Genomic DNA, 22239 nt, shown 5'->3' with positions numbered 1-22239 from the left:
CATCTCAAGCCTTCAAGACATTTTTTTAGACTGGAATTTCCAAATTCTTCAGAATAATTCTCAATTTTCACGTATATTTTTTTGCTTGCCAGCATTGTAAAAATGTTCATGAAAGTAACGTGACACTGAACTTTTTTATGTTTAACATTAAATTTTGATAAAGATATTCCTTGGTTTTTCACAGGCCAATTATTCTTAAAAAGCCCCATTCGAACAAAATCCAAGTCTCAAAGGTGTTGCTACCCTTGTTAACGGTTCTCCACCATTAAATATTGTTGCAGCTTGATAGCTTTTGGTAAGGCCCATGCAGTAGTAGATCCGGGTTTCTGAACACTCGGAGAACCGAGAATGACACTTCCATTTCATCGGTGTTAACCAGAAGTCATTGTAAATTCCGAACCAATATTTCTTAAAGACGAGTAACAGCCAGCTACCTTTGGGTATCACACCAAAAACATTTTTCATTCTCTTTTCCACGAAAGGGAAAAAGTTGTGTTTTTTTCTCAGAAAGATACAAACATTGAAATCGACAGTCCAGTCCTATTTTTGCATCTTTTTTGTCTCTTCAATCATAAAAGTATTTTATTTGCACACTTTTTGTATATTTTTCAGCTATCGAACAAGAATTTTTTCATGAAATTTCTAGGCTTTGGACAATGGTCCGAAAGAATCGAAGAACCGATTTGAACATTCGTTTCATAACCAGAAATTGACTTTTCGCAAAACCAATAGTTAGGAAGTTTGTTAAAAACAATTCCTTTAAGAATAAGGAGAATAATCCTTTATCTGTACATCTTGTCATTGTATGGTGTCCCTTTTTGTACTGTAAACTTTGGTATTTTTTTTCCTTCTTTTAACAGCCTGTGGCTATAGACGTTTCTCTATGACCCACTGCATGATATAAAAGGGTGCATTGCCGTCTCAAACATCTCCCGTGGACTGAAGATCATGGAGTCTTGTAGGAGACACTCCGCCATCTTGTGGGCAATTGTTCTGTCTTGGATCGTCATCTGCGTAAATGTGTTATCCACATCAGCTGAGTGGCTCGGAGACGTGTCAGACTATGAGTTGGCCAGCTTTGACAATCCTGACATTTTGGATGAACCCAGAAGACGTGCATCAAAGTTCAATCATTTTGCCTTGAGTGACCATGGCGATGTGTATTTGGGAGCTGTCAATTGGTTGTACAGGTTGGACAGTAGTTTGAAAGAGATACAAAATGTTTCAACCTGTGATGACAGCAGGCCAGATAGTGTGATGCCCTGTCACCTTACAAATAACTACAACAAGATACTGGTAGTTGACAATACTCAGCCGAACAGTTTGATAACCTGTGGCGGTGTGTATGATGGTATTTGTCAGTTACGACAGTTACAGGATATTAGTAACGTGATGATGGAGTCGGTTCGTTACGTTGCTGGGTTTGAGGATGCATCTACTGTTAGTCTGATTGCTCCAGGAAAAGAAAAACTTTATGTGGCTGTTACATTTACTGGTAAGAATGTGGATGCTAACGGACGCTTTCGAACAATTACAAGACGAAGCTTCGAGACTTCCCTTTTATTATCAACATCATTGCCAAATTCAATCTGTTTCAATCCTTCCGCCAGAAGGAGAATGTTTTCCATAAAGTATGTTGCTGTATTTGACTACAGTGGATTCACATATTTTGTTGCCTCACAGAGAGAGGATTTGAGTTCTACGCAGTTTGTTTCAAAGATAAATAGAGTTTGTCAGGATGATCCAAACCTAGACGCTTACACAGAAATTACCCTACAGTGCAGTGGATCAGATGGCGGTGTGTACAGCTTGGTGCAAGCAGCTCACTTTGGACCAGCAGGACCTGATCTAGCGGCATCATTGGGTCTCCATGCAGACGAGCAGGTGCTGTATGCTGTGTTTGCCAGGAATCAAGGAGCTCCGGGTACCAGTGATGTACCCATCGATCACTCAGCATTGTGTGTGTACAGGATGACGGATATCTTGGCTGCCTTCAGAGAAGCAGTACGGGGATGTATTCAGGATGGAGATAATGGGCCAAACAAAATTGACTATTTGGGTGGTTCCTTTTGCAGAAGCTTCCCGGTGAGTACAGAAGAATATAAGGAAAGATGTTGGCATTTCTCTAATGAGATTCAAAGATGCATGCCGTTTTCGAGTTCCACCCACTGATCTCTATATAAAGACTGGATAGCGGATATGCATACAACATTCACACAGTAGACTTTGCATATTGACCAATTCGCCCCGGTCTCACGAAGATGGCCGCGTATAATACGAACGTTCTACGCGTAAATACGCGCGCGTTGTATCAACAGTTGACGCGCATTTTGGTCACGTACACATAATATGATGTTCTAAAAGGAACACATTTCCGTAGTGATTATTATTTCAAAAACGCCGAAAAAGTGATTTGCGGCATTATAAAAGTAACCACTACGTTAGAAAAATTGTAGTAAACCTTGGTCAGTTGGTCAGGGGTGGTGGCCAAAATATAAGTCAAGTGAGCCGCGACGTTACAAAAGAAATCAAGCTGTCTATAAAGACGGCAACTTGTCCTTTGTAGATCACCAGCCGGTCTCACCAATATGGCGTCAAATTCGTACATTGTGCGGCTCTTTATTAGCTATCCAGTCTTTATATAGAGATCAGTGGTTCCACCTCGAAAAGTATATTTTTTTTAACCCAATTTTCATTTTCCTAGCAATATAAATTGTATTCACTTTTAAATGACACATTTAACTTAAAATCCACCAACATTTAGTTATTGAATTATTTCTTCACAAATTTCGAATTATTGGTAGCCAGGCCTTAGTTTGGCTCTCACAAAAAAATAAAATTCGTTAAAGTAATATACAAACTAAACATTCCACTTTTTTGAAGAACAAAAGGTATGCATCTAATAAATTGCACATCTACGAATCAAAAAGCGGATTACCTGTACTTTTTTGCCATCTCAACTCAACCCAACGCAAATGCACAGGTTGCCTAACCTAAAATAAAATCGTCCAGAGTCGTCTTAGTCATTGCAAATCATTTAATCACCATATACGTGCAAAATATGATGCTATTTCACAACAACGAGTGAATATAGTATAGCGAAGAGGAAAAACTGCAAAATAGTATAAAATGTAACATTTTTACAATGTATCGACGCCTCCATCTTTCCAGATGGGGACCAGGTCCAGTGTGCGCTTCTTTACCATTGCTATTCTGCTCTTGATGTCTGCTACTCTGTAGGTACAACGGTTCAACTGTTTCTTTCTGCAATAATTGTGCAAACTATAGATTGAACCATGGAGGATGGTTGAACAAGGCAACTTTCTTAACAGTCCCCTGGCTGATACATCAATAAACACGCTAAAGCACTCATTCTCGTTTCATCAACGACTCTCCTGGAACGTCCTGGATTAATGTGTCTTGATAATTGCCACTGCCGAACCACGATATTGCTTTAACTGTTTTAATCATGTTTCTTGTTTCTACTTTCGTTAAAGATTACCATTCGGGATCGCTATTTCTGCATACCCGTGACCCCTGATGCATCTCAAACGCCATTATTCAAGTACGCCAAGGGCATAAACCCCGTTCCATCCACGGCAATTCTAGAGCTGCCTGGTACTCTCACGTCATCAATCATAACCACTATAGAAGTCAACCACACCATCGCTTTAATCGGAACATCGAGTGGAGATCTACTCAAGGTAAATTATCCCTAATCGGTTTAAATACAATGTATGACTGAAGGCGACGTAGAGACTAAATTGGACAGTTTAGAAACAGTTTTATTTCAAACCATTTCGTTTACACCCCTTGCACTCGAGACTTTAGTTTTTAGCACGACGCATTGATTCTGGAAAGTTATTGATTTTTTTAAAAATGAGAAATAATAAGCTAAATTTTTGGTCTCTCTTAATAAATTGGCTTGCATGAACGACGCTGCTTAAGCATACACTCAAGGCAAGCAGTGCATGCCGGGTTGATCTTAATTATTCATAAATCCATGTGAAACTTCTTAACTCTCTATGTACAATGAAGGTATAAACAGATGTATTTAAGTCCTATATGTGTCATAATTATGCATCTTGTCATTAGGTTCATGTGGAAAGTAACACTACCAGCCGACTTTATGAACGCATTAGCGTTGATACCAGTCCAATTCTGCCAGATGTCAAGGTTAATGACACAACACGTGTACTATTTCTCTTGACGGAACAAAAGGTAAGCACATGCATACATACCTTTTGAGGAGTACTACTATTAACTGAATAATTACTTTCTCTGCTCCATTTAGCGTCGCCCGTGGGCTTTGCATTAGCAGGAAAGAAGACAGATTTGGCAGGGGAAAAAGTCGAAAGCTAAGCTGACAAGAAAAAGTGTTTTTGTTTTGGTCAAATGAACATAATGAACATGAACTTTTCTGCTTTGTAAACTGAAAACAAGATTCAAATTTGAAAGAAAAAAAACCTGCTGAAATCAAATACTTTTCTTTCTCAACATTTAGATTGATAAAAAGGTACAATATGTTTTTCACTTTAGTTGGTGAAGCTTCGCGTGGAGAATTGTGGCCAATACGCGACATGCGAAACGTGCATTGGGACTGATGCAGGGAACGATGGAGACCCATATTGTGGATGGTGCACTCTGGAACGAAGGTAAGTCATACGGGATGTCTCCAAAGTGTGTGAGTGAGTTGAGGGGTGTAAGAACGGTAGTCTATCACCACTCAGATGGGGTGCATCATGTATGAAAATGTATCATTCACGGTGTATCATTGTAATGTTTACCTGAAGAATCTCCCTAATGCTGAATCCAAGCCTCCACTACTAAAACAACTACACCAGTAAGAGTCCGGCAGTCTCCTGACGACGAACAGAGCACACTGTTCGAAACGTCGCCGGAGTCAGAACCACACAACCCAAAAGACATGTACGTGGTGTTACAGCAAACTTTCCATTCTATATTAATGTTGTACAGGGTGACCCCAAAAAATACAACCCTAAAACATTTGCCTTAAAAAAAGGATCAGTGGATTTTTATGCTTTGGGTATCAGATTAAAGGGAAAATACAACATGTGCAAACATTAAAAAAAAAGAACTACCGAATCATTTTGAAATACCTTGCTGGACTGTTAGTGAATGACAGTGTAAAGCATCCTGTAAAATCATGGCCCCCGGTATACTGTCATTTTCAAGAAAAGTGGTATTTTTGTATCAATTTCCAACGCTGATCGGCCGATCAGCGTTGAAAAGGATGTGATACCTGTGCAGGTGGAAAATAAAAGGCATTTTCATCAAATTCATTTGTACTCTTGTCATATTATGTGCCGTGTTGTTTGTAAGGATTAGGACATGCATAAATAGGTACAGTGAAACTCCCTTACTGTGGTAATTTTTTGTGTACACGATGAAAAATGACCTTTCAGCTTTAATCTGATACCCAAAACATAACAATCCACCGATCTGTTTTTTTTTAAGGCAAATGAATTAGGGTTGCATTTTTGGGTCACCCTGTATAGGTAAAAAAATAAGCTTTTGTTCACTCTGGAAGGCAAGTCATTTATTGGGCGAGCTCCTATAGTTGGTCAGTTTAGTTGTTGATCGTGTCCCTGAAATAACTTCCATTTTATTTACATGACTAATACAGAGTTCGACGAGCTATGGTTGTCTAAAGTTGTAATTATTTGTATGTGAAATTTCGTACGATCCATCTAATTCAGTGATGACCTACTGATGTTTCTCAATGAAATCTGTAAAGTAGGATATTTCATGTTTTTCAATTTTGGTTTTTGCTTTTGGTCACTGTCGACTACCAAGCTACCGTGGTCATAATAACATTGCATTCCTCCTTAGATGTACGAGATATTCAAACTGTTCATCACCTGATGTATCTACTCGATGGTTGGCCTACAATGCTGCTCAGTGCATTAATATTACTGATGTAGCTCCCTATGATAACCTACCAATTACAGTCACTGAGCAACAGGTGAGAGACAGATGCGTTTAAATCTTTATTGCATCCGTTAAAGGAACAAAAATGAAACCTGCTTTAGAAATTAAACACTTAGGCCTACTTCAAAGTGCAGATTTGTAATGGACGTATCCAGATAGGCGGATAGGTATGTGGAAATATTTTACGTCAATGCGACGCCTATCGTACAAACGACGTACATGTATAGGGCCTAATAATTTTAGTTTTGCTTCCCAGGGATCTCCAGAATTGAAATAGATTTTCATCCGTATATAATTTCATATATTGTTCCATGCACTTTGCCTTCTTAATTGTGATGAGTAAAAATTGTGTGCAATTTATTTTATGTACTCTGAATGGCTTCGTACAGTGAACGGTCTATTTCATGTCACACCATCTTTCTTATGTTCTGAAATTTGTGACTCTCTAAGAAAATATTTTTTTCGCGCGTCCGAATGATACAGAATGTCGTGCTTCATGTACTATACCTGTCGCTCATTCTCAGTCATTTGAGCTCACCAAATGTTATTTCAACTCTGTCTTTAGTACCCCCTGACCAATGGAGCTAACTCTTGGAGTTCATTGAATATTAATAAAATAAATACTATTATTTAATATGTCTTTTTTCTTTCACATTTAGATCACCCTGACTGTGCAGCAGTTACCTGATCTAGGGACAGGCCAGAGTTATGAATGTCATTTTGAGTCATTCAAATCTCCAGCTACGAAGAATGGTGAAGTACTAGAGTGTACGTCACCTCCTAGTGATGGGATACCTGCCATTCCACAGGGAGGCAAGTGCAATAAGAGACACCCATAGGATGTTAATTAGGGCAAAATATACAGAACAAGCACTCAAAAAGTCGACTTATAGTTTCCTTCTTGTCCATTCTAGAATGAAATGATGCTTGTAAATCAATCGCATTATATCAACAGAGGAATGTGATCATATAGGCAGTACAATATGTTACACTGACGTACTAACTGTTAGCATGAAAATGATGTCTACATTTGGTACCCACAAAAATCGATTTGAACTCGTAGTAATTTAAAAATACACGCTCATTTTCGAATTGTCTGTTTCAACTCATAAACGAGTTGATTTTGTTCTTATTTATTGCTAAGATGATGCAGTACACGTTGATTTGGGTGTCGAGTCATCTGAAACCTCAGTTCAAATCATAGACACCGACTTCTACTTCTACAAGTGTTCAACGCACACTTCGTGAGTATTCGCGTATGCCCTATTAATCAGCTGTATTTAAAATTCAATAGTTTGTTTTAATGCATATCCCCCCTCAGTACATTTGCCTGTGATATTTTGAATCGATGAATAATGAAATTGTCTTTGGTTGTTTACGTAGCTGTGTATCCTGCGTTGGTAGTCGCTGGGCCTGCGATTGGTGCGTGTTTGAGAACAGATGTACTCATGAAAGCTCCACATGCACACGACTTAATGAAATCATCATTACTGGAGATAACGTGAGAACAAAAAAATAAGAGCTCAGCCGATACAAATTTTGAAAAGAAAAAGAACTATTAATTTGCTTAAATCTCTTGATTGTAGAATCCTATATGTCGACTATTTGGTAAATACCTATTCTTTGCATTTTTTTTAAATTGAAAACGACACTAATTGTCATGTACTCCTCCCATTAGGCACACGTGGAAGTATCTGAAATTATACTTTTACTTTGGAAATAAGAAAAATCCTATCAGATTTCTCTTGATCATTAGTTTTAGATTGAAGCTGATGTATATTTTTGGGGAGGCAATGACATACTTTCTTGTTTGTTGGCGTTTATCCACAGAATCCAACCGCTTCTGCAGTCAAAGGACCTGAGTTTTGCCCTCAGCTGCTGAACCAGACTGCTGAAGTTCTGCTTCCTAATGACATTATGAGGAGCATCACTGTCAGGACTACAAACCTACCGGACGAAGCTGAGGTTAGTTTATTAATGGCTTAGAAAAAAGCACAAACAAAAACAATGTCAGTCTGTAACCGATGTACACGTTAACCCCCGTCATTATGCATGTCTACTCTATATCGGTTAACCTTTATTGGATTTGCTGCATAACTGCATTAAAAATGTTGGCGTCGCATTGTCAAGTATTGAGCTTTTAAAGAACGCTGTTTACTTTATAAGACCTTCACTGGAGTCTGTGAAACGCAGGTATGATGGGGATGATACTGCCGAGTACTTCTTAGTTTTACTCTTTCCATACTCACTTAACTTTGCAGAACAATATTGGTCGTTACACCCTTCGTTTGTTTTCCATGTGCAGATTTCTAGCTATAAGTGCAGCTTAGATGTAGATGGATCACCTCAGGCTGTTAATGCAGAACGCAATGTAGATATGATCACATGCCAAGATAAGGCTGTAAGTTAAATTCCAACTTATTTTGTGACTTACATTGCTATGTGTTTTTTTTTATAAGAATGAAAGTTATCACTTATTATGCATACTGGCCAGACACAATGTTGATGTTTTGAGCTTCATGTGTTAACAGGTGATTGTTTGCTTGCCTTCAACAGTACACCTACCTATCCAATGATGAACCAGAGATGGAAGTGGGACTGTCTGTTTCATGGACTGACACAAGCGGTGCTTCGCACATCCTAGATGACATACATGGATTTGATGGTAAGGAATAAGGACCGATTGATAATAATTTGAGGAGATTTACGATTTCGTCAGTCTAAAATGTTCATACATAATTATATTATTATCCAATGAAATCGTCTTCTGTCACAATTCAATTCACAATTCTGCTGATGAGTGCCTTATGGTACAAAACAGTCTGTCCAGAAGAGAGATCTGCCAAAGTTTGATTAGCTCGTATTCGGATTTTTTGCATAATTATATTATTATATATAATATGAGATTATTTCCAAAACTTGATAAACGTCAGTTTGTTACCTTTTAGAATCACACCCACTCCTTGCTGCCCAAAGTGAGTATCGAATTTAAGAATACAATAAAGCGAAAATGATGTTGGTTTAATATTCTTTAAAGTTCAGAACCGTGCAAATTGCCTTTTTTTGATATGGGTATATCGCGTTTTTAAAATAAACTCTTCATATGCTTTTCATTGTTTGTTATCAACAGTTTTGCATTGGAGTTTGTTCTTTAAAATGTCGAGTTGAAAGCCATGAGATTATCTTGTATTCTGCTCATATCAAACAGTTACATTGTACAAGTGTAAAGTCGAGAAGCCAGACTGCAGCCGTTGTGTTACAGCCCGCTCAGCCCTCGATTGTGTTTGGTGTGGTGCCATGCCGAGCGAGTCTGGTGTTTGCAAACTGAATGAAGTTTGCAGTGGAAATAGGGTGACTTTGGATAACGGATTGAACTGCCCTGATCCGGTTCTGAGTGAGGTAAGCTATAACTCTCCAGTTGAATATTATTCGCTTTGAAGTATCTTGAATATTTCTTTTATGAATATTCCAGGCGAGGATACTTGTCAACATGTTTGTAATCATCCATAGTATCAAATATTACTGTCACCAAATGAAGCACATCTCGTATCCATTTGACGTGCCTTTTTGACAAAATGAAAAAAAAAGGAATTTCGTTCCCGTGCAAGATGAAAAAACAACAACCATTTTTATGACTGCATAAACAAAGGCGTAATACCCACTATATAAAGTAGGTCGATATGGATGACTGCATATAAGCCGCTAAGTTGAACAAATTATCTTTCAAGAGCATTTACCAATGCATCTTTACTAATGATGAGTTGTATTGAAATACATTATTCCGTGATATTTGTACTTTTGTGTGTTATGTTATCATTGTTTCCAAAATCACGCATTAGGTATTTCCCTCGACTGGGCCCAATGAAGGCAACACAGTCATAGATGTGATGGGAACTGATATCGGTCGGAGATTTGGTGATGTTGTGAGGGTGATGGTTGGCAATCAGCCCTGTGATCTGGCTGGATTAAACTCAGACTACCAAATTGGAGCAAGGTAGGGTCAAATCATACTTCATGCAAGGACATTACCAGTCCTTTTTATTCAAAACTTTAACTAATGTTCTCCTATTCCGTTTTTCGACGTTTTGTTAACATATTTTTAACCGTCCTAATCGAAAAATGTTATCTATAAATTGTCCTCTGTCAGTTATAATATTGTCTTTTTTCTCAGTATTTGTAGGCAATGTCGGTATGTCTTGCCAACAAAAATATTTCAATTTCTATTCAAATGTTAATTTTTCCCTCACAATTTCTAATTCACAATTTAGTCAACAGCAAAGTGTGTGCCATGTTGTGGAACATTGTAAAAGCTTAAAAGTGTACATCATTGTAAAATCTTAAAAGTATAGTTCCAGAGTGGATGCGGGTTTGCTCAACCTTCTATTTTAACGTCACGTATCACATTACGTTTCAGTGTCAGGTGCAGAACGAGACCAGAAAGGGAAGGAGCTGAGTTGGTTACTTTGACAGTCACGGGTGCAGATGGTACAATGCAACACAGCTCAGGAACAGTCAACTTTAACTTCAGAGTAAGTCATGTCCTGCACGCACTCGTTTACACTGACTCAGCCACTGAGGATCCTGCTTCCAAGAAAATGTTTTTTACACTGAAATAGTAATCACGGAATGTATGATCACGAATGAGGTCTGTTCACGAATGTTCTTTTCTTAACAGTTCGGCACCGCATTATGTCAGCTGGAGCAATGATAAGATATATTTGAGCTGAATTAGTTGATAATTTCACGCCAAGAATTTTATGTTTGAATTGAGGATATTTGGGAAAATCCAAGGCATTTGAGTGAATTTCCTAAAACATATCTCAGATTTACGTTTGAAACGCCAACATACTTAAAATCAAGTATACTCGAGGATTCTATGCACGAATATCTAGCAAATACTTACTTCAACAATAATATAATATAAAAATAATATAATTGTTGTGGAAATTGTGTGATAGACAAACACAGTTCTAGAAATGTTTTCATGTTTTTCTTAACAGGACCCAATGATTACAGATTTCCAACCCCTCCTCGGCCCAGAAGCCGGTGGGACGGCAGTGAGTGTGAATGGAGCAGCTCTCAACACAGGACGCGATATTGAAGCGTTCATCGGCGACAATCCTTGCAACATAACAGGGTATTATGCCGCTTTCGTTGCACATCATTATTCAAATTGTTGCGCATACGGCAAAAATCGGAGTATTGTCAAATTTTGCCCTCTTGAATGACATTTATTGAAGCATTCATTGAAAACAAATAACAGTGCTTTTTACGATAATTATTATTAATAATATTAATTCAGGGAAAAGAGGGATCTCCCCAACATTGGTACAACATTGGTACAACATTGGCGATCGTGAAGTGAAGGGCCCCTGTTTTGTTTTGATCAAATTAGAGTCAAAAATATTTTTCATTGCTCAAAATTCACCTTTACAATCAAACACCCGTTTTGCAATTTTGAACAGATTCTTAGGGTAGAAATCACGATTTTCCTGCGCGGTTTGTGCCTTGCGATTCAGCGCGCCGTGCGTGCTAACGGTACATCGCGCGGTGATCGCCATCTTTATTTTCGGGTCGCGTGTTGTCTCCGCGCTGTCACCGTCATTTTACCCCCAAATTTCCCTCAAAAAATCAAAACCCTGCTCTCTGTCTATGACATACCTGTTTATTGAGAATGTCGTAAACTAGTTTGGTAGGTCCAATACTTTCAAAGTGGATTTTGTTCCCTATATAGGAACCGGGCCCTTCACTTCACGATCGCCTTCCCTTTCCCACCTTTAAGGGATTTTGTAAGTTATAAATTCTTTTATAAAAATCTACTTTATCTTATTCTGTAGAATTGCTCTAAATTTGTCCAATTTCGAATAACCTTGAGACATTGCTTTACATCCATTCAGTATTAAGGAGCATCATACACAAAGATGAATTTAAGTTTACGCCAGGCGCGGTTCTAGAGCCTATATTTGTTGGGGGCTAGCATGTGTGGATTCTGAAATTTTTGCCTGGAGGCGTGCTGAAATTTAGACCGGTTTTTATCAGGCCTCCGAGGGGGGGGGGGGGGGGAGTGGGCCTCGTACCATATTTTCTATGAGGAGTTCTGATAAAGTCTTACAATCGTGCACACTGTATTACCAAACGGTGGACAAATGCCCCCTTCAATTTTATTTTTTTTAGGGGGGGGGGGAGACAAGTCGCATGTGACGTCAAATTCCTAAATTGACTACTGGCATTTTTTTCAATAGATTTTTTTTTTGGAGGTGGGGGGGGGGGGCTAGACAACATTAGGGGGCCTAAAGACACCCCCAGCCTCCTGTAGAACCGCGCCTGGTAAAAATCTCTGCAGAAAACTTTTATTTCTTTCCAAAATTATCCAGCCAACCAGTTGAATTCATGCTAGAATGCACAACCCCTGTTGGCCAAGTTGGATATCAAGGTGTTGTGAAAGTCTCCTTTGATGGGGCCATGAGAACCTCATCAGATATGTACACGTACAGTGAGAATCCCACCATTACTAAGGTGTCTCCTCTGAAAAGCATCAATTCGTGAGTCTACATGATTTTTTGTCTGTTTTTTGTCTGTTTTACCATGTATATACTTCAATTGGCATCATCCACATTATTAGTAAATCATTACAGACTGTATTGTCCAAAGAGAATTTCGGTGTTTTAAAACTTTTTAAATGCAAACAAAAAATGGAGTAAAAATAAATGTTTGTCTAGGTATTAATTTTGTGAAATGTTATGTTTCTATTGTAAGGCACGCTTTCAAGACAGCAAGCTTACAGCCAAATTTATGCTTGATTGTTTTAAGAAGCAGGTTACTACAAATCATCTTATCACCGAAGACACTGATAACTGAGTGAACAGTGAAATATTATGCTTTATTCTAAACTTCAAAATTTCATTATTATTATATCAAAAGTGAACATGTGCGTATACATTTCTAAATTATTTAAATTGATTCTATACATCAACCAGTATCTTTCAGTGTAGAACTTATTTTCAGTATTTGCTATCGGTGTTTCTAATTGTCAGGGGTGGTCGAATTTTGAACGTTACTGGCACTTTTCTAAACACAAGTGGAAACCGTCAAATCGTTGTCACTAATGGAAACGGTGATCGTAAAGTGGAGGTGAGAAATGTGTTTTGATCTTTGCATAAATGATTTTATATCTGCCCTATCCTTGCTCAACCTCCCCTTAACCACCGATCTCTATCTACTTGCTCCACTATTGCAACATATATAATTAGGAAGCTTTTTAAATCCTTTATTTTTTTACATTTTGTTCAGTTACCGCAAACGACCACTTTTACAAAATGGCAATAAGTGTACTATGTAAAGTGTGACAGCCATTACATCATGAAACAAATTTCTGTTTTGAAGTAGAAACAAAGAGAGGTGCCATATGGTCAACCAGAGCTAATGCTGACCAGAATTGTCAACTGATGGCGTCTTTATTTTGCAGGAATGTGAAGTTAAATCTGCAACAGAGATGTTGTGCTTGTCTCCCAACATAACAGACCTTGTCAGAGATCAATGAAACATTTGGCTTCATCATGGATGGGGTCACTCAACTGTTGGCATGGTCTGAGGATATCGATGTCCACCTGGAGTTCTTTGAGGATCCAGTGATCCTAAAAAGGAAACTTTTTAAAACTTCTATATTGCTGAGTTACCGCGAACGACCACTTTAAATGTGAAAATGGCAAAAAGGGTACTATGTTAAGTGTGGCAGCCATTACATCATCAAAAACCATTTCTGTTTTAAAGTAGAAACAAAGAGAGGTGCCATTGTCAACCGGAGCTAATGCTGGACAGAATTGTCAACTGACTGATGTGGGTCTTTATTTCGCAGGAATGTCAAGGTAAATCTGCAACAGAGATGCAGTGCCCGTCTCCGAACGTAACAGACCTCAACATAAGCAATGACAACTTGACCTTTGGCTTCATCATGGATGGGGTCACTCAACTGTTGACATGGTCTAAGGATAACGATGTCGACTTGGAGTACTTTGAGGATCCAATGTATAACCAATTTGAAGGTGGTATGAAGGAAAAAGAAGGAGAAACCTTGACAATCACGGTTGGTATATGCGTGTTTTATTCTATGTGCTTATCCTTTTCATTGTTGTGTTTTTCTATGTGTAGAAATGGGGCCTGTCGGTCAAAGTGCACGAAGCACACTTACACAGTGCTTTGTGAAGTGACATCACCTCTTTTATGTGACTAGGGATAAATTCAAGTTTGATATCTCTTCCTCCTGAATTACGTGGATTTTCCCCAAAAAACAGTAGGCCTAACTTGGTAACTCTTGCTGAGTTACAAAACTTCATTAGCTCAGATCAGTAATTGCAAAGCAAATCTAGATGTGATGTGAAATAAAAATTAAGGTTCTTTTTTTTTTTTACCTCAGTCCTCACTCAGTGTGTATAGGAGTATATGTACATGAACAACGACAGAAAGTCTTACGTGTGACATAGTTTATGACCTTTCTATTTAGAAGTAAAACAAGTGTTGCACATTTTGTCACAACCGAAAAGACTAAACTATTCCGAAATATACCAATCCAGATACCAATAGTTTTCCAACAATTTAGCTGAAATTACCTATGGATGCTTTGACAGGGCGAGCGGATTGACAGCGCCATCACAGCTGATGAAATCAATGTGACGATCGGTGTAGAGAGATGTCCCGTTATCCTGATCAGTGACAAATCACTCGTATGTGAATTGCCCGATGAGGCACCATCACCCGGTGACTACATGGGAAAAGATACCGATGAAGGTCTGCCTGTGGTATGGGTAAGTTAGGGGCCGATCCATGTATGAATCAGAGGGTGGGGTGGGGGGTTAGCTGTCAAGTGTTTTTTTCTTTCAAGGTTTTTCCTTCTTTTGCGGTCCCAAGGGGAACAAGTTTATCCTTTTTTTTCCATTGTTGTGAGTACAAAATTGTGGGTCATTTTTCTGATATTGTCCTTAAAAACTTCTCAAAGAAATAAAGTTTTTCTGAAGCTTTTCAACAAAATTTTAAGTACAACTTTGTAAATGTAATGTTCCTTCTCACTTTTTGTTCAATTGTTTCGACATGATGAATAGTTAACCAATTAGAAAATTGGAATCAGTATTTCTCCGGTCAAAGAATTTCATAATATTCGGTCATTACACTCCCGAAATCTGAAGAGAAGACCCCTCTGGCTGTAAAATGACCACGAAAAACGGCTCATCTCGGATTGAATATTATTAAGCTAGGTTTAAACATTGTTCCTCAGATGGATTGAACATCTGTTATACTCAATCCAAAAGGCTCAAAAACACCCAACATTCGGCCAGTTCTCCCCAAAACGTAATTACACTACTTTGTCATTGTTGATTGTTTCTTCAAACTTCAAGTGATTATTATACCGTCGATATTAACAAATTGGTTAAGTCTATGTCAGTTGTGTTGAATCGTTTATTCAAGTCTGTGTTGAATCGTTTGTTATTTTATTTGTGTTATTCCATAGGTTCGCCACAATAACCTACAATCGAGGTTGGGCTATTTGGTCTATCCCAGTACGGTGCCACTTGTTGCTATACTTGTACCGACTTTGGTCATTCCACTCTCCATGGCGATACTGCTCGCTGCTACCTTTGTGTATTGCAAACAGTTGCAAAGGAAGCGCACCCACGACCGAAGACTATTGGGCAGGATAGTGGCGATTCATCTCGGTAAATGCTGGTGGCAAGAGATGACTGCAGTTTACTCGAATATTTAATTCCTAAGTGCTAGAAACAGCTGCACAAAACTGCGGTGAAGAGAGAGTATCATCTCAGTCTATATGAGTATGCTCTTGTAAGTTAAAATCATGAAAGGTTTGCGGAAACACCATGTGCGAATAATTTCTCAACTAAGAGAATGGTTCTGAAAAGAACCAGAGGTATAAACTCGACGTTCCGGTCAGTATGCTCTGACCGTCTTCAGGAGAGTGCCTAAACTGTGGTCCCATGGCCCGGACACACTTCAAGACTTCCTCCAGCATCAGCTTCACCACGGAACAAGAACAGCATGCCACCATTCCTTTCCTGGACGTCAAGAACTCCAGGAATCCAGATGGCACCCTGGGACATAGCGTCTACAGGAAACCAACCCACACCGACCGCTATCTCCACCAGCGGTCGTTTTATCCCCCCAGCATCAAGTCATCGGTCAACCGCACCCTAGTACAGAGAGCCTTTGAGGTCTGCGACCAAGACAACCTCAAGCGTGAACTCAAGCACATCCAGGCGTCACTACAACGGAACGGCTACAAACCCAACCGCATCACGATCAGCAAACCTGACCAACGGGTCTCCTATACCCAAGGTCCTTCCACTGTATCTCCCTAAGTCACTCTTCCTTACATAGGTCCAGCTTCTCATCATCTACAACGCATCCTCCGACAAGCTGGCGTCAAGGTGTACCACTCATCTGGCAACAAGCTCCAAGGCAGCCTCCATACTCAAAAGGACAAGCAGGACTCCTCTTTCAAGGCGGGAGTCTACCGCATTCCATGTGAATGCAGCAAAGTCTACATCGGCGAAACCGGTCGGAACCTTCCCGCTCAAGGAACACAGAGCACATGGACGGCGAGGGGATTTTGACAAATCGGCCAATGTCAAACATTCCCACATCAACGACCACAAAGTTGATTGGGATGCGGCCGAACTCTTCGCACCGATCCAGTTCTGGCATCCTAGACGCATACGGGAAGCCATCGAGATCCGCAAGCACAACACAGTTCCGCAAGACATCGGGTTTCAACTCAACGACATCTGGCTCCCACTTCTCCAGACTGATGGGTCTCCTATACCCTAGGTCCTCAGCTACCACCTTAGACTGATGGGTCTCCTATACCCTAGGTCCTCCCTCTACTGACACTGCAACCCTACTGTTCCACTTCAGTGGGCACCAAGCTTGTTCTAAGATCCTGTCTACTTGGCATCCTCACAGGATGCAAACTTCTCACTTCATTGACTTCGCCTTTTGCTACTTTCTGTATTCACTTTCTTAGAGTTTAGGCACTCTCCTGAAGACGGTCAGAGCATACTTACCGGAACGTCGAGTTTATACCTCTGGTTCTTTTCAGAACCATTCTCTTAGTTGAGAAATTATTCGCACATGGTGTTTCCGCAAACCTTTCGTTATTAAGTTAAAATCACTTGATCGCAAGACGGCGAAATGGTAAACAACACGAAACCCTTTCAAATTTCAAAGCCAATTATCCTTCATCTCTTGTGTCTACCGGCTACTTATCAATTCCTAAGTTTCAAACATAATTATGATAGTTTAGAAAAAAATTAAACAGTACTTAGCTGCACATCTTCGTATTAAACTATGTTCTACTTCTAAAAAAACTCTCAAGATGGCTGCTAACGGGCAGCCGGTTTTTGATGGTAAAATACATGGCAAAAGAATTCAAATGGCGTGCTCCTCATTTGACTGTAAATTGTCAAGTTGTAGACAGGATGAAACAAATTTCTCCACACAAAACAAAAATAAATATCGAACTCTTTTGTCAAGATTGTGTTTACCATTTTAGACAACTTGTGAATCTTGTGTAGCATGCAAAGGTTGTTTTGTCTGTTGATTTGTAAGCCTGAACGTACTCGTAAACTTATCACTATATTACGTTATTTACTGTTAATGCGACATTGTATCTCTTTTCCTCAGAAATTGACTCCCACGTCAAAAGACGCAGGTGGTATAGATCCCAGAAACAGTCGGAATCTGCTCAGCCAAAACAAAAGCGCATTGTCCTGAACAACAAGGTCAGCTTCGTTCCCGACGACATTCATATCGACTTCAGCCAACTGGAATTGGGGGAAACTCTCGGACAAGGTAGTGACTTTGTACGAGGAAACAATGAACACTTTATGAGTTCAAAGTGTAAGCTGTTATTATACCTGAGAAGAAGAGGCCTACATAAAGGGGCTGTGTGTGCAAACCGTTATTGACGTGATTGAAAAACATTTTCACGTTTCGACCTTTAGGAAATTATTTAGACTTGGCCAGTCGCTGGGTCTGTTAGTAAGTCGGTAGGTCGGTAGGTCGGTTGGTCTGCCATCTGGCTAGTTCTTCGGTACCAGCAAAAGATAATCAGCAAAGATGAGTATATAACACTTGAATAAATTTTACAGGTGCATTTGGGCGTGTACTGAAAGCTGTTCTACACGATACGTCAGGGGAAGATCAAATTGTGGCCGTAAAGACAGTGCAAGGTTGGTGATGAGAATGTCGACCATTTGTGAGAGATGTTTTCTATGACAGTATCATGGATTCAAAACAAAGCATTGAAAAGTTGTTCCTCGGTTAAAAAAGGGCCCATTTCAGAATGGTATGCATTTTGGTCTTGATTATACTTGTTGCTGATTAGAGTTACAAAAGAGGTGTTGGATGACCTTATACCGAGAAAGAGGAACTAAACAACATTAATCATTGTGCGTCTTGAATGAAAGAGCCGAAAGAGTCTTTTCATTCAGAATTGCGAATTGTAGGTTGTAAAATGATCTTGAACTGAATTGAATGTGTCTCAGGGTTATTGCATTTCTCTGGTGATGAATAAAAGTTGAAATACAAGTTCCTGTTTTTGTGTAGTAGCTTGACCAAATGTAAGTTGGGCGTGCCAGTTATCACATATAAATGCCTTACTTTTGCATGTATAGACACCTCGGACGCGAGAAATGTGGTGAAGTTCCTGGAGGAAGGCCTGATCATGAAAACCTTCGACCATGTCAACGTACTGGGGCTTCTGGGGTTGACCTTTGACGCGGACAAAAACCCCTTGGTGGTGATACCCTTCATGGCCAACGGTGACCTCAAGACATATCTGGTCAAGAAGAAACAGGTATGTAGTCAATCAATGTCGATAGCGATCAATGTCGATAATAAGTAGTGGAAGGTTTGATAAAAGAAATGGTGATGAGTGGCATGAGTTTGAAACTCACTTAATGGTGATTTTGGTAGATGTTGTTACGTTTAATAATTAATAGTTCACTCACGAGATTTATTAAACAAAATGCTGTCCCAGTTCTGAGTGTGGTATTTGTTTATTCATTGGAGGTTTTTACTTTCAATTTAGACCTTGGCGACATCTCTGCTGATGAGGTTTGCCTCACATGCCGCACTCGGTATGAGTTACTTGGCTCAGCACAAGTTTGTCCACAGAGACCTTGCTGCCAGAAATTGCATGTAAGTGTATCCTCTCTTCTATATCATCCGGGGCTTTTACACATGTCTTTATATGTGTGTTTGAGTAAAACCAAATGAATGTTACGAGAAATCGGTCAGTTCGTTTAGAACTTACAGCAGGACTGCTCTTTACCGAACAAAAAACTACTTAGCAAAATTGATAATAAGCAGGACAAGTTCTTTTCAGAACTAATATTATCTAAGCAGTAGTTATTACCACATGGTGTTACCGCAAACCAAAACGAAATCGGTCAGCTGTTTCATCGAAGATAATTTTAATGCACCAGAGATACCAAGGGACATGCATTCATTGAATTAACTCCAGAGTTCGAATTAATGGCATTGCAATTCTTAAATGATGTGACCCCAAAGTAAGACCAACTTTTAACACCCTCTTTAGGGTGAACAGTGATCTTCTGGTGAAGATAGCGGATTTTGGACTATCCCGTGACATGCACGAATCGGATTACTACACAAGCGGCGATGCCCAGGCTAAGCTGCCTATCAAATGGATGGCTCCCGAGTCCATGGAACGTCGAGTGTACAACGCCAGGACTGACGTGGTACGCAATTAAATCCATCTTTGATTAGAATGTTAGATGATGTTTAGATAAAGATCTTAACGGAAAAGAAAGCAAAACACATCTCTTTGCGTTCTGTGGAACTATCCTTCGAAGAGAATCTACATGAACTTTGATGTCCGGTCATTAAACGTCAGTTTATTGATAATTTACATCGGGTATGTTTTCAAGGCGCCTGACCCTCATTAGCTGGAGTATTTCGTCTTCAGACGCCCACCTCGAACTGATTGCTAAGTTAACTTAGTAATAAACGTTTTTATTTTAATTTGACACAAGATCTCATTAAACAGTTCAATAAAGACTCAAATACAATGTAGTTCGGTCAATCTTCGTTAATCTTGGCTACCCTTTCCAGCTTGCTCATGTCAACTGTTCGGTAGCTCAATTGAACAGGCATCAGTAGAATGGTCTCTTACATTGAAAACAAATATTTGTCTTCTTTGGTTTTCTACAGTGGTCATACGGTGTGCTCCTATGGGAGATTTTCAGTAAGGGTGCAAAACCGTATCCAGGAATTCCCAACCAAGATGTGTATGATTTCTTGAAGAGAGGTCAACGCATGGATGCTCCCAAGAACTGCCCGCCAGAAATGTATGTTCAAACAGCGCTCACCATTACTTTAAAAAACAAATACACATTTAATGTCGTTTTAACTGCTGTAAAAGTATACCTGTTTCTTTGTATTTTGCTCAACTTTTTCTAAAAGTGAAGGAATCTGTTTCACTCTCAGAGGTTTTTCTTACTTTAAAGAAGGAATATAACACTCTGTAGTTGTGAGAAACTGTGAAGAGTGTTTTGTTTGGGGTTTCAAAAAAAGGGTAACTCAATTCTCAAACATTTATCAAAAAATGTATGGTTAATGTGCTCGAGTAATCAGTAATAATGGAAAGTGTATTGTCGGGGGTTTCAAGTAAAAGTGCAGACACAATTTGAAGTACGATCAAGCATGCAGCATCTAATGATTCTTGTTACATTTGCTGACTGATACAGCTACGGCATAATGGTACGTTGCTGGCAGGACAACCCAAAATCACGTTGCACCTTCGTCCAAGTTGCTAACGAGCTGGAAGAACTGTTGGAGGGAGACCGTGACTACGTAGCAGCTCCTAGTGCGGGTGTGTTTGGTATGGGACCCATCGAACATCGCGAAGAACCTGGTGTCAAAGACGACAGCTATCTGGTCCCGATGCAGCATGAGACCGCCTTTGGTGCTGACGGACCGTGTAGTGACAGAGAAACCAGCGGGAGCCATGCGACCGCCGCCCGTGATCCCTTGGATTATGTCAATAAAATTGTCATTAGATAAAGTGTCTTGCAAATTCCCAGATAAGAAATATCCGAAAAGAAAATGGTTTGAAGAAAAAAGTCTGTTTCCAGTTGCCAATATATTAAAATCATTATTGATCAAGATGGATCTATAGGACACGCTTCTTGCTCACTTTCATTCCTAAGAAAAAAGATTCTAGTCTTTTCTCTCCGTGTATTGGAATGAAATCGTTTACAATATATAGAAGGTGGCAGACTAAATTAATAGCTAAAACATGGCTTTTTAAGCGTCTTAAACCAATGCCAAATGCCATTTTTTTCTGCGATTGACATTTGTTGTTTATGGACTGTGGTATTTAAATCTGAGGTATTACTGTGGTTCACCATCATTGAATGAAACGTTCACAGATAAATATTTTGTTGAACTTCATAATATTCGGATTTCCCTCAAATGAGTGCATGATTGTTTTTAAAGATAAAAATGTTCACATTTTATAATAATACTTGAACCGTTTATTCTAAATACACAGTGATTTTCCAGTACTGTATTATATAACCATTAGCTTCGTAAAGTACATTCCTGTACAAATAGGAAAATAATAACAAGCCATACAATGTTTATTTGCAATTGATAACTTGCCGACTGGGAAATTTCCTTACAGATTCTTGCAAGTTGCACAAATCATTTATATAAAAATGGGTGAAGTTATCAATAATTATCGACTGTCGGTATCTTTATAAAACTAAAATTTGGAGCAAACACTAATAGCAATGTTATTTTATTTAACGTATTGTACACATTTGTTTTTCAGCATTTAATTATTAAAATTAATATTGTATTACATAATTGACATAATTTGTATATTTGGAACACCAGTAAAGACTTATATACTTAGACAGATGACACGTGCATTTGCATTCTTCTGCGAAATCAATATGAAATGTAGCTCATTTCATTGAGATGATATCTTGTTTACCTTTAAAAGTGTTTTAAAAATGGTGAAAGGAGAGTGTTCTGTCGAAGGTGCAAAAAATAGCAATTTTGAAAAGAAGTTCTTTAAGCAAGGTAACTGAGGCTGCTCAATGGTTGCCAGTTAATGTAGAAAAACAAACTGGCTTAACAGGTTAACAAAATACCAGAATAAGTTGGTAAATGACTTCGAAAGATTTATTTTAAAAAGTTGCAGAGTTGGAGATCTAACAATGATTGTAGTTAGCACCGAGTGTTGTATAA

General features: G+C 39.0%; 1 protein-coding gene across 1 annotated transcript; it reads left to right on the top strand.

Moving 5' to 3' along the window:
• The first annotated feature begins 948 nt into the window (after positions 1–948).
• LOC119738527 (plexin-B-like) lies at positions 949–21045 on the top strand. Its single transcript, XM_038213430.1, has 27 exons — positions 949–2085; positions 3498–3704; positions 4096–4221; positions 4540–4655; positions 5854–5986; positions 6612–6765; positions 7097–7196; positions 7336–7453; positions 7783–7917; positions 8258–8353; positions 8509–8617; positions 9161–9351; positions 9792–9946; positions 10367–10481; positions 10953–11089; positions 12327–12494; positions 12987–13083; positions 13808–14035; positions 14577–14753; positions 15455–15659; positions 17641–17808; positions 18108–18188; positions 18633–18814; positions 19049–19158; positions 19559–19721; positions 20194–20330; positions 20730–21045. The coding sequence occupies exons 1-27, from the start codon at positions 949–951 to the stop codon at positions 21043–21045; spliced, it is 5061 nt and encodes a 1686-aa protein (XP_038069358.1).
• The last annotated feature ends 1194 nt before the right edge of the window (positions 21046–22239 follow it).

Source organism: Patiria miniata, unplaced genomic scaffold, assembly GCF_015706575.1.
Source record: "Patiria miniata isolate m_02_andy unplaced genomic scaffold, ASM1570657v1 HiC_scaffold_3, whole genome shotgun sequence".
Classification (NCBI taxonomy): domain Eukaryota; kingdom Metazoa; phylum Echinodermata; class Asteroidea; order Valvatida; family Asterinidae; genus Patiria; species Patiria miniata.
The sequence above is the reverse complement of the archived record's forward strand: the minus strand, read 5'-3'. Positions and strand labels throughout refer to the sequence as shown.